The 14,303-nt window shown below is 39.0% G+C and overlaps 1 protein-coding gene across 5 annotated transcripts in view; it reads left to right on the top strand.

Moving 5' to 3' along the window:
- Positions 1–14,303, top strand: part of furina (furin (paired basic amino acid cleaving enzyme) a) — an 80,354-nt gene that overhangs the window by 48,679 nt on the left and 17,372 nt on the right. For all 5 annotated transcript variants that reach the window (XM_053323458.1, XM_053323492.1, XM_053323467.1 and 2 more), the window contains exon 7: positions 6,853–6,941. In XM_053323458.1, coding sequence (XP_053179433.1) covers positions 6,853–6,941 — 89 coding nt within the window. The remainder of the gene's footprint in view (positions 1–6,852; positions 6,942–14,303) is intronic.

Genomic DNA, 14,303 nt, shown 5'->3' with positions numbered 1-14,303 from the left:
CCTCCTTCAGTCCCATCGCCTGTCTTCCTTCCAACTTTAATTTCTGATTTGGTGTAATCTGCTGTTTGTGGACTTTTGGCTTGAGAGGCTTTTTTATCTTGAGAATCGCCATGATTGCTGATGATGGGCAGAGAAGATTAGGCATGGAGGGAAATCAAATATGGCCAACTGAGACCAGGCTCAGAGCTGGCACCATCAGTACACTACACATGCTCTAACTATGCTAATGCTGTTTAAATCCAGCTTTGAGACTGACATATAGAAAGTGGTCTAATTGTAGATGGCGTGTAATTGTTTTCATACTGAAAGTAGAATTTACTGCAGTAGTTTAGGGAACAATTACTCACACACATAGTTATCAGTAAAAGTTTTTGGAAACAATATGCCATATTTTTTATTATTGAGCTCAATAAGAATGTGTTTTTAAAATTCTGTGCCAGTGCCTGAAACTGTTTTCACCAACGCTATCAACAAACCTCTAAACGCTGGAATTTCTTATGGAAGAATGTGGGAGAGTATCCCGCCGGTGCAGCTCCACAGATACACAATCTATGCCAAGGCACGCTTAAGCTCTTCTGGCGGCTCACAGTGGCCCAGAGCCCAGCTAAGACACTTACTATTGATGTTTCCTTTGCTTTGGCTGCACCTCTTTGCAGCCCTCGCTCACCTTAGCCCTTATCTCTTGCCACCCAGCTCTCCATGTCTTCCTTGTGGCAAGACCAATTGAGAGGGAGCACATTTGTGTGTGCCTTACTTTACTGTGGGTTGGTGCAGATGCATGTGTAAACAACCTGTGGGCGGGCATGAAACGGCGTAAGGCTGTGTAAGACTGAGTGTCTGTTCCCTGCAAAAAGCCCAAGTCTGTTCACCTCTATAAAGCTGCCTTTCTTTCCCAGCATACGGGCAGCGGCGAGGATGGCTCAGTAGCAATGTGACCATTCACCCTCATGTTTATCTAAGACAGCATGCGATCTAGATGTTCCTCTTTCCAAGGTTTCCTCCTATCAGGAAGGTTTCCAAATGTGCATTTTCAGGATTAATCCTGGCTAAACTGGCATGGAGTCTTTCTTAGAAATACTCAACTCATTGACTGATTTACTGCAACATAATTAGTATGACTAACTCTGACTGAATGACTATATTCATCATGTGCTATGAACATGCAGATTTTATATTGATGATGGTTCATACTGTAGCAAAGAAACAAGAGTTTAACAATACACAAGGTCAGGTCAAATTGTACATGTGACTTTAGAAATATTCAATGCACAGCGTTGGATGAAAGAACCTATTTAACAGTACTACAAACAGCAGGATGATTCATTTTTAGCAGACCTTACATTAATCTCTTGCTAGATATTTTCTTCATATTCCTGTCTTTATTGCACTCTATAAACATTACCAGACCTTTTGTCCTGCAGACTAACTCATTTGTAAACTGGCAGAACCATTAACCAATTTAAGAAAGAGCAGAGCAGTTGTTGAGGCACTACTGAGCTTAAAGTAGCCCAGAGACTAATGAACAGCAAACGCCACTAACAATGGCCTTCAGAGCCTCAATGATTTTTTGAAATGTAATTAAGCTAATGCACGGTAGAAAAACCCATTGAATGAAAGATGCATGCCCGACTTTGAATATAGGTGAGGACTGTGAATTGGAAGATATAAAAAAGATCAATATTATGGTAGGCAGGAACATGTTTCACAATATGTCATTGAGATGCCAAACCTTACATGCTGAAACATTTTTTATTTTTTTTTAAGAGATAAACATTTACTTAGACAGCTTTAAACAGAAATGTAGAAATGCATTTAATGATTTTAATCTTAAAACCATAATTTAGAATCATCTCCAACCTATCACATGTAGCACATCTGCAAGGTGCTGTATGTTCACAAAGCACAAGAAAACCTGCAGTATAACATGACATCTTTAAATGAACCAATGAACCTGACATATTCTTTTTCTTGGCTGGTGAAACTGTCCTGTCTTTGCATTCACATACCCACACACAGTTTGGATACATCTGTATGACAATAGCATGTCTCCTTAGCCAAGTCCCTTGAGAGGGAGTTGAGGTTTTGCACAGTGATAATGGTTCTGCCAGCTGTGGGTATGAATACTGATCATGTTGTTGGCCTCGGGCCTGCAGCCAACTGTAGTTTCTGTAACCAGAGTCTCTGTGCTCAGAATCTGCCAGGGGGTTTGTTCTCACTGTAATCGGAACAAGACTTTACTGGAATTGCTCTTTGTTCACCATAATCTCCTGTTATCACCATTATGTATGTTACAGGACTATATCGGATATAAAAGGTGTTTTGATTGAAGAGACAGTCACTTTTTGGAAGAAGAAAAAACTCCATCTCCTTTCTAAACTTGTAGGAAGGAGAAAGATTAGTGAAAGCTGGAAAGTGGTAAAAATGCGATATGTGTAGACAAGAATCAAGTAAAACAGTTTTATCAGTTTGTAAATACGATTCATGCCTGTGATGAATTAAAGGCTCGGATATCCCACACATTTTGAAATGAATATCCATTTGCTGAAACAGTTACATATGTGTACAGAAAAACATTTCTGATAAGAATGTTGAAAGGGCTTCAATGACAACTTGCCAAACAAGAACAAAAACCAAATGTGTTGCTGTGCTAATAAAAACCAAGCTAAGGAAATGACTTCCAATGCCTTATGTCCAGTATGTTTGTTTTGTTTTAAGATAATGCAATGATCCCGTTGTGAGATCAAAATCAAGACTGAAATTCATAACATAAATGGAAATGTTATGACTATGTTAGACTTCAGTTCCCTGAATGAGAGAAATATGGTACAACACATAAAGCTTGGGGTGTCACTTAAGCATTAGCATGCTTGATTCTATTCAGACAGAGTTGTTCTTTCACTTCAGGTTTGTAGCACTGGCAGGATAGCGACTCTTTGCAATTAATGGAGTTGATTTTTAAGCAGGTAAGAGCTGAGACCTCACTGTTATTCAGTAACTTCAGTCTGAGAGTCTGCCAGTGTGTCAGAGAATCTATTGGACAGATGTAACACTTGTTATAGTTAATCTGTACTTGTCATGCTACTCTTAGTTCCTTCAGACAAAGTGGAGCACACTTCATGTGATGGTTTCCTGATCTGTGTGCTCACCTCTTCAGCCTCCTCTCTAAACCCTGGTTCCTGAGTTCAGATCTGGGTTTGTTTTCTGTGACGACAGTCTTGTCAGGAACAGTAGAAATATCCATTCAGCGACCATTCATTCCTGTATTTCATGCTTTGTCCTCATTTATGTTGAAGACTGTTAGCTCCCTCAGGCCAGTCATCATAATTGATCATTCTCTTGACAGATAAAGTTACAGAACCAGTTTCTAATTAGATATGGAACTATGCAGAATGTGGAGATGTAGGTACTAAAGCATTACAATATTTACCATGCATGCCATTTGTAATATTCTGAATGAACAGTAACCTGTTTAATGAATCGTTTATAATGGATCATGGCTGTGTGTATAATGTGTGCATGTAATCTTACTGGGAAGAATAATGTCTTGAAAAGGTCAGAGAGGAGCAGAGCACAATTTATTTAATCATATTACCATATTTTTTACTGCTTGAATACTTCATTCAAAATGTGTCTGCAATCAGTACCTACAGTGTTCATGTTTTCAGACCCTGGTTTTTGCTTTTCTTTTTGCCATTTTCACTTTTTAAATTATTAACGCATTTTGGACCATTTGTGTGTAACTGTTAATACATCTTTGGAAGCTACTTGTGTTGATTGACTGACAATTTTGGTTTGGTGAAACAAAACTACGGTATGATAGAGTACATAATGTGTACTCTATGATGTTTTTGTTACAAACATCATTCTGTTTAGTGCAGACATCACAAGCCAGACTTAAAACAACAAATATCTGTGTTTAATTTCAGCTCAATGCAATTTGTAAATATTTAATGGCATCAGCTACAGACATTCCACCAAACATACAGTGGTAACACGTAACCCCGCAGTGAGAACAGCACACCTTTGTTGTAGTCGAACCGTACTTGTGCCGTGATACAATATAATGTCTTTAGAGAACGCTCAGCTTACACACAGCTTTACACAGGCTAACCCACTACAGGGTTTGGGATTTGTGGCAAATTACACTGCATCCAGATAGTTCAGGGTATTATGTGCCATGCATACTGTATTGCCCAGTGAAGTACTACTTACAATTTTAAATGTTCAGAGAATGAACAAATAAGCAGAAAACTTTTTTTTTAAACGGTATGTTTATTGATTTTAACAGTACACAAATGATAACCAATAAAACACAACAACAACAACTCGACTCACAGACAAAAGAGAAACACATGGACAGAAGGTCTCTGGTGGTACAGAGACAAACATATATATGACAGGAAGTTGAGTACACTGCATTTTCCATTCCTTATACATGTCAAATAGTCAAGAGATACATATTGAATTACAACATTATGCCACTGAGTTCTAGAGGGGGCCTTCTCTGTTGTCCAGTTTAATAGGACACATTTTCTGGCACATTTTCCCTTCATATTTATTAGTAATGAGGCCATTTGACATCTCAAGCAGCATGCATAGTGGTTCACACAGTAAAGAGGTTCTTATCTTAGATATAATCCTATTCATTTCCTGACCCACCATTTGCCAAAACTTTTGTATTTTCCTGCAGGACCACTAGCAATGTGTAAGACTGTCTGTCTATCTCTATTTTGCATCTGGGGCAGCAGATAACATGTTAAGGAATGTTATAGTACACGATAGTCATTAACACACCATAACATAATTTGATCTTTAATGTCCTTTGCTGGACTTAACATTGTTGCTTGGCTTCCTAAAGAGCAGTCTTGCTCGCAGTCTGTGAGCTTAAAGTTGAATGAAAATGTCTTTATGTTAAGTGACTCCTGCAAGTCATGTTGAATAAACATCAACGAGCCAGCTGCTTTCATAAGTAAAATTCACAAATGTGTTTGACCCATCGATGCACTTGTCTTCACATTCTTATTGACCCGGACACTGAGTGGGAGCAGCAGAGGGATATCTTCTTGTATCCATTTCATCACTCCCAGAAAAATCACTTCCAAAGACCTGATTATGCAAGTAGTTCTTGCGTAATCAGATTCAGAAACTTAGGGCTTCACTTCTGTAACAGCATTTGTATGCCATGAATCAGTGTACCGTGCAAGTGAATGTAATGGATGTGTCAACGGTAGATTTGGAAAAGGATGCTGAACAGTTGTGGCATAAGCCTGTACATGCTTGACATCAATTGCAGACACCTGAGCTACTCCTTATCCTCAGCTGCATCACAAACACAGACGCTGAAAAAAAAACCCAAAGTCAACAGACCAGCACTTCCAGGAATGTCAAGATACAGTTCTCTGGAAAGTCATCCAGATGATGTGTGTGTGTGTGTGTGTGTGTGTGTGTGTGTGTGTGTGTGTGTGTGTGTGTGTGTGTGTGTGTGTGTGTGTACACTTTTGTGTCAATTGGTTTTTATGTGTTCTAATATGGTTTTACTATCGGCCCTCCATCTGGGAAGTGGAGCATGCTGTTGCCAGGCGTCTGACTTTTTAACTGATGTCCTTTACACACAATATCTGGAACTTATTTACAGCTCTATACTTTCATTTTTGACTCAACTAGAATAGCCTGGCATGAGTCGCATTAAAAAAAAGAAAAGATAAGACTCCTTATGTATCATATGTTGGCTCTTTATGCAGCTGTTCAGCCTCTGTCTCTAACAGGCAGTCTTAGCTCCTGTGTCTTTGAGGTTAGTGGGTCATAATGTTAGTGTAACAGAGCATGAGCTGACATCTGGATAACTTCTATGTAGGTTTACTTCATTATTTGACACTTCTGGGAACTAGCAAAATTGAGTTGCTGTCATTATACCTAGTAGTGTCTTAAATGAAAGCTGTATTTAAAATAAAAATAATTTTAACTGGTAAGTCAAATAGAAAGGAAGGGGTTTACAGCTCCTTTAATACTCATTAATATCATGTGAGGATGTTCACTGCAGCTGGGATTTTTTTATTCTCATGTTTTTGGATTGGCTGATGACCCAGAGCGACATAATGGAAGCCTGCTGGCAAAGATACTGCCCAGAAGTAAACGTCCACTGTTTCCGTTCTTTCCTGATCTGGATCAGTGTTGCCGTGGCTCCAGCATTCCTGTCTGGGAATGGCTACAATCCAGAGGGGACTGCACCATAGTTTGAGGGGCATTAAGAGTGAGTTTCCATCTGGCAGACCAAAGGAACACACCTGACTGGAATGTGATGATCACCCCGTCTGTACTGGCTTCTTGGATCTCAACACTGCGGTGCCTAGAGCCAGATCTATTACTACAGGAGCTCAAGCTTAATGAAAGACCCATTGTGAATTGAAATGGCAAATCTAATTCAAAATTTCCTTTCATGTGTGATGGTAGTGTATCCTCTTATTTCCCCTTCCCTTGACTTTATTCAAGCCCTGAAGCCCATCCAAGGTTAATAATGCCAGCAGCCCCCAGAAAATGTACGGTAGTCTCTGCTGATTGAATGTTTTCTTTTGGACAAATGGGAATTCAGATTTGTTTAAAGGAATCAAAGCCAAGAACCTATCTCCATGTGTTTGTTTTGTCTCAGTCTACAGCTTGACCACGCTGCTCAAGGGAGCACATTCTTTCACAAGCAACCTTTTATTAGACAAGTACACTACCTGCGGGTGTGTGTGTGTATGTGTGTATATATATAATAAAAAAAAATGCTGGGTCATTAGGTGAATGACATTTTGAAGACTACGTACTTGTTTTAAACCTGCTTCTCACTTTCATATTTTCCCTTCTCTGCAGGCATGGAACACGATGTGCAGGAGAAGTAGCAGCGGTAGCTAACAATGGCATCTGTGGAGTCGGTGTGGCTTACAATGCCAAGATTGGAGGTACAGTCAAATAAAAATAAGTGATTGATTGATTGATTGATTGATTGATTTTAACTCACAGAGGCAACCTTGCTTTCATGTCTATTTTCGGACTGCCAGAATAGCGGACACATTTATTCTGCAGCGTCAGTTATTTTCAGTCCATTTCTTGGCCACAGCATGTCACTGAATGTTTCTGAGCATCATCACAGCTGTGATTTGGACTGCTCTGTAAGTGTATTGGTTTTGCATGGAGTAACAACATGTTAGCTTGTAGACAAGTTAAACAAGTAAAGCACATCTTCTCATGTTCTGTTCCCTTATATATCTACTGTGAATTGATGTGCACAAAACATTATGAACACCTTTCAACTAGTGGTTACATCCTCAGAATAACAGCAGAGTTAAATAAACACCTCTGAAATTCATAATATTACAAGATTCATACAGGTAAGGTTTATTACATTAGATTGTACAGATACTAAATCTATGTATTTAGAGGCATGGTTGTACTGGTTCTCTCTCTGGTGATATCAGAGAAGGAAATCAAGGGGAGCTCAGTTTGACTGTCATACTGCAGACTTGAAAAAGCTGTCATTATAGTTGGTCTAAGGCAAAACGCCCACCATAAGATTTTGTTGAAGCCATGTGACAGACGGGGGTGAAGTCAAATTGTCAGAACACACATTGGGCAGGGTCTCGTTCCCACCCTGCTGTGATGTCGGCCCCCGCTGTTCCCAGAGCGTCGCAACCGTGACTTGAACATACTCAATACTTGATTGTGTCACTCTGGCCAGTGAAATTTCATCACCCAGCGTCTGTCACTGCCAGTCCATGCATGCCGAGTGCTACTCAATTTCACCTTCTCCTTGTTTTAATTAAGTAAGTAGCTCCAATGACATTTTTTTGACAGCATCTGTTTAGTTTAATTCCTGGCTCACTCTCTTTGACTGTCATTGTTTTAAAACTGATTTCCCATCACCCTTTTCATCTAGGAAGCCAATGCTTAATTTATGGGTTGGGTAAGAGGAGAAAGATAGAGAAAAATTTACTTTTGAACAAGCCTCACCACATGCAAGCAAACAGCATAATGTTTGACCTAACCACTCTTTCAGTGCATGTACAGTTGTGGTATCAACATCTAAATTTGCTCAGCAAATGAAACGTGGATTCAGAAAAAACAAACAAAACCCAAACTTAAAGTGGCCAGGTGTCTTTAAGGCCTTATAACTGCAGTCCCAAAACTATTCAGTCACACTTTTAATGGCAAAAATAATAATTTAATGGTGAAACTGACAGTTAGGTTTAGGGTTCTGTGTGTGTATGTCTTGTAAATGCCAAAGTCATTTTCTAACCCTGCGCCCACGTTGTATAAATAGCAAATGCACTTGCACCAGTCTGTGCACCTATGGGCGTGTTGGTCTCTAAATGAGGTGTGATCAGGCGCATTGGTGGCGCATTGCTATTTTGTGGCAGAGGAAAGCAATTGTGCTACTGACCAAAAAAAAACAGGTCTAAAGTCACTGGCGCATATGTCACTGTTATTTAAGGGGCGCATCATCAAGAGTCCAATATGCTCCTATATACAGTAGGGGGGTATATAGGCGCAGATACTGTGCCTGTTACACACACACGGGCGCGTAGCAGCACACAAACATGCAAAACATTACAAATAAAAGGACCACAATGTGAATTCGTATCATCAACATATTAGAAATACATGTCATATAAGTTATTCATAATATTTATCAGATTGGAGTAATTGTAAAAAAATAACAAATTAAATGAGAATGAGCCCGTTTTGGTTGGAGAGTACTGCTGCGGACAATCCTAACAACCGTATGAAAGGTTAACATGATTTAAAACCATTTATGAACAATATTTAACACATATTATGGAGATGACATGGATCAGGTTTACATACTTTCAACAATTAAAACCCTGCTACATGACTGAACAAGATCATTTTATACTAAAGGACTGATATGTTAATAAGTCTGTAGCCTCTGATGCTGCACAGAGCGCAGTGCCATTACGCACAGCCACTCACTGTTTATTAAATCAGCTGATGACACCAGGCTGTTGCACACCTCTACACTCATCAGACTGGTTGGTTATATCTCCATATTCTTCCTTTATATGAATTAAATGTGAGGTTAGCAGCTCATCAGCCAACTTTCCTTTAAGCAAAAGTAACTCATGTTATATTATTGAAACGCATTGCTGGGTAAATGCGCTGTTATAGTAGTCAAAGTCAAAGTGACAGCGCTCCTGGATATTAAAGGGAATGGGAGATGACACTCTGATTGGTTTACCTTGTGTTACGCCCAAAACACACCTATGATTAATGAGGAGACTTAAGTCCATCCCTTTTAGACCGTGCTGCTGGCGCAGTGACCATTTTGCCGCCTTTAGAATAGCAACGTGGATTTGGATACGCCCCAAAGGCACTTGTGCCACGCGGGTTAGGGTTAGGGGTTAGGGGTTAGGGGTTAGGGTTAGGTTAGCAGAGGCTCATTTATGGGAAGATACAAAATGTGTGACAAAGGCTAGATATTGAGAAATATTAATTTGTTTGTTCTAAATAGGATTTTGCACACTGATTTGTTGTTTTGCTGCTGCCTACAGGAAAAAAACAAACATTTTTTCTAGTTTCTGTTCCCATTCTTCAGAAGTGATGCCAGTGGCTCTTTGATATAAACAAACACACACACACACAAAAGCTGATTTATATTAATGTTGCATTTTAAACAACTCCATGTATTATTTAATGGTGTTTTATTTTAGTTTTTTTCTTCAAGTGGTTCTAAAATTGAAGCCATGTTAAATGGTTAATCAGGGATAAAGTAAATTGTTTTTATGGTCATACACATGTGTTTTGCATTGGTGCTTGCTTATTTATTGTTCCTGTGCTGTTGTAATTTCACTATAATGTGGGTTCTGTTGAATCCAAGTTGTAGCATAATGATGTGTGGTCCTTTTTAACCGTAAGCAGCTCCTTTATCCCAGTGTGTGCTCTATCTCATTACTCTCTGCTTATCTCAGTAGCCTCCTGCTTACTTCCAGCTGCCATATCAAGTTTGAATCCTGTCAGAATAATGCTATAGCTCTAGTCTTTATGATCATTCCAGATGGCCAGTGGGAACACGCCACATGGCATTCAGCTTTTCTAATATAAGTTGGCTGTGTGTGGTCAGCAGGAGGCACCCACAAGTTTATGAAAAACGTTCACATGTGCTTTTATCCACACTCAAGGCTCTTTTCTAATCGTTGTTTTAGAACTAGTTTAATTCAAAGCAAATTTCAGCAACTAAATTCCTTCAGTGTGTGTGACTGTGTTTGCTCTCCCCGTACACTTTCAGAACTGCGAAGCTTAGGTAAAAGTACGCTTTTTGTGGTCTTTAATCCTGTCTTGTTGTAGTTGGGAAGGTGAGTATCAATTGTGGAGTTAGTAATCACTGTGGTCTATCTGTCAGAATACACACGACTCAAATGGTTTCCTGTGCTTTACTTCTTTTAAGTCCTATAAACTTTGTCCACAGGGTATCAAAACAACATACTGATAAAATTAATCTCAAAGACAATTAAGTGGACTGCCAACATATAGCTCTAAAAGCTACTACTTGTAGGAGATTATTGACTTATACAATTCCACAACAATAGATTTTCACAATAAGACAGCAACATATGTTAACGTACAGTTACAATCAAACTACCATTTTCCAGATATGAGAAAAAGCAATCAAATTAACCTGGCAGTCTGCTCAGTCAAATATTGCCACTAGTCTAGCAGGTTAAGAAGTTACCCATATTAAAACACTGAATACTCACCAATCGTATACCGGTATTTACAATAAAGACAATTATGAAGGGCATACTTGCATATTAATTTGCACACATAATGTCCTATGCAGCCTGTAGAGAAACTTTAATCTCCAAACATATCTGTTGAACTTTGAAGTAGTGACCAAATTAAACAAGCCAATATGCCAGTTAACCACTCAAAGTAGCTGATTGGCTCCTGCCGTGCTTGTATAAAAGTTACTAAATTAACACATAGCATGCGAGTGGGCCTCCCCATTCCATGTGAAGCCTTCTTAACACATCCTGTCTTCATTTTGGCTCCTGGCTGTATGCACGCCTAGCACTACAAAAACAGTTTTCATTCAGAATCAAACAGGTTTGCAGTTTGCAGTTCAAGTATGAATCTTTACGGTGTCACAAGATCACAAATATTTGGGAGCATTAAACTGACAGATGCATACAGAGTGCGAAAACACAAAAGACTCCAGACTGTGCAAGTCCTATAATGGCCCCAAACAGCTGGAAGCCACACAGACACAATGTTCCCCGATACATCAGAAACAAAAGGCAGGAGCACAAATAGTCATTTGTAGTCCAAAGAAGCAGGGCCACCTTATTTATTTTGGTGGTCAGAGAATACGTATTGGAAAGTTAGAATGCCGAGGGAGCAGCACAAAAGCTTCTGTGAATCCTCTAAACTAGATCTGCCCACTTGCCCCCATGCCACCTGCAGTAGGTCATTATCCAGTTAGCAGACTCTCCTGTGAAATATCTCCTTGGTAGTTCCAAATACAGATCAGCTGGCCTTCAATATTCATAAGTTTGTTGAGGGTAAATGTACCCAAAAAACCTCTCATTTCCAACAGCAGTAAGGCCTGAGGTGCCAAATTACTGCACTCTCTGGTTCATAGCTGTTATTCCCAAATGTTACATCCTCAAACTGTCTGAATCTGGTCAGAAAGCATTGTAAGGAAGTGACTTGTGCCCACTACTGAGTCCATGTGCCCCTTTAAGTTGATATCAGTTTCCGTGTCTCCGTTTTTCTTGTTTTACTTCTTACATCTTACTGCTTTTTGCATCTTGCTGCTGAGTTTTGAGGATACTGGGACCGTTTGGGAAATAGGCTAATTTACTTTATTGCTGAGACTTAGATGAGAAGATTGATGCTACTCTCATATCTGTCTGTTAAACACAAAGCTTTTACCTCCTGATAGAGCCAGGCTTCCAGCCTTCATGCAAAGATAATCACCTCCTGGTTGTAGCTTCTTGTTTAAGGGCCAGACATGAGAGTGGTATTGATCTTCTCATCTCAATCTGGGTAAGAAAGCAAATTAGCCCAGATTTAAAGTATTGCTTTGAAAATGTGTTCAGACATTTTTTATATAAAAGATGAAACAAATTGAAGAGGAAACCTCCTCTTTTCTGATATAGAGGCAAAATGTGTAAACAGCATACCAAAGATTACATTTTGAACCATCAGTTAATCACACTTTCATATAATTAAAAAAAAAATAGTGTTGAGTTGTAGTGTGACCTGATAGTTAATGAGGCTCTCATAAGTCAACCCTCTAACACTGATGTTTATAATACTGTATTGGATCACATACACAAAAAGGACTGAACCTTGATGTTTTGTCAGCCTCACCCTTTTTGGGGATTTGACAGGCACTGGAGATTCTTGAGTCTCCTCAGCAAATCACATGACCCCCTCACAGAAGTGCAAGCTGCCATGGAAACACTAGCAGCTCATAGACTGGGTGATGCTTTTAGAGGACTTTAAAAAGCTCCAGTGCTAGGTTACTTTAACCCATATAGAGCAGTGTAGAGTAATCTGACTTGCTGTGCATCAAAGAGGGAAATTAGTTTGTTTTTAAGGTGTCTTTGATTTTTCTTCTGTGGAGGAATGCTGCTGAGAAAAAGGCAGATCTGTTGCAAGAATAACCTTCTGAACTTGAAGCAGAAATAATTGGTTAGGACAAGCAACTGAGTGCCTGTGTTAGGAATGCCCTCTGAAAGTCAAAGAGTCAAATCACCTTTTAGAGACCACTCAGCTGACTGAGATTCCTCAGGTTGAAGTCTTTCTTTTTTTTCTTCTTTTTTTTTTTATCAGTCAGTGTGCATTACAAGTACAGGATATAACAGTAGTTTACAAAAATGTGCAGAGATAACATTTCAATGAGGAATTATCAATAGGGGGAATCATGAGTATATATTTAGACCAAGAAGTAGACCTGTTCTATTAACCGTGAATTATTTTAAACTTTCATTTGTTAATTCACTTACACATTATTTTTTATGTTTAAAGTGAAATAAATGAATTGGTTATAATAGCTTGATTTAAACAGAAATGTATGTGTATTGCCTCTCTCATTATTTCGACAAATCCGTATGGTAGCCTGACGTTATATGTCGGCAGTTCAGAGAGGCTGCAATTCAGATCTTGCACCATATGCAGCTGTCTTTTATTGATTGTTAAATACTCAAAAATATGTTCCCATGACTCGATTGCATGTGGCTATATTAATATGGTCAAAATCATCTCTGAACCTCATGCCAATGGTTTTTCTGATTGCCAGATAGTCTATATGGAAAAAAACAAAAAACTTTGTGTTGAACAGCCAAACCTGATTTGACTGACAAGATTCTGAGTCGGGTACAGCCTGAACCTGTATGTGTTTGCAGCATTGTTTTGCATTGTGTTGTGTGTTTGTGTGTTATCCCTGGTAAAGCACCTCATCAGTGATCACTTTAGGCAACAATCTAAAGGGTGTATCCAAATACACTTTTGCTATTTTAACCTTGGCGTATTGTAAATTTGATGACGGATTTACCAGGATTGGTCACATGACTACATTGACAGTTGCATTGATCATTACTAAAATTGACTAATTCTGATACACAGTGGCACGTCATTATGACTTCTTTTAAATATGTTGATGTTCATCATAATACAAATTCAACTAACAAAGACAAATGCGCCATGCCCACCATCCACTGACCGCAAGATGGGGCCCTTTAAATTTACCATATAGATAAACTTTGAATGAGATGTTCACTTCTCTTAAAACAAGAGCAAGTCTGAATCTATTTACACTCAGACAGTTACACCATTTTCATCCAGACACGTAGAGGGAATAAAACTAGTGCTTTCTTTTATCTTTTTGTCTGGATATTCTGGCTCAGAAGTCTGTTTTACACTTGATGAAGTATTTCACCCACAAAGCAATTGATCTAGTTTCATTTCCAGCTCTTTCCAAATCAGCTCAAGCACCAAAGCAAATCAATAGAGATGGCATTTAATTTACATGAAGGGAGCTCAATAAAAACATCACAGAAGATGCACAAATAACAAATAGCAACAGCACATGCTGCACCTCTGCATGAGGTGTACAAATATACACCCAGTAAACAGCATCGCAAACAAGTGTGCAAATATGCAAATCCAAAACCACCACAGTAGTATAGCTTTGCCCTCACACCTCTTGTTGAACATGGTTGCAAATTCAAGTTAAACTACAGATGCTACAGTACAACTGCAGACTAGAAGGACAAGATCCTACAGACATGTTTTAATATGTG

Source organism: Scomber japonicus, chromosome 1 (genome assembly GCF_027409825.1).
Source record: "Scomber japonicus isolate fScoJap1 chromosome 1, fScoJap1.pri, whole genome shotgun sequence".
Classification (NCBI taxonomy): domain Eukaryota; kingdom Metazoa; phylum Chordata; class Actinopteri; order Scombriformes; family Scombridae; genus Scomber; species Scomber japonicus.
The sequence above is the reverse complement of the archived record's forward strand: the minus strand, read 5'-3'. Positions and strand labels throughout refer to the sequence as shown.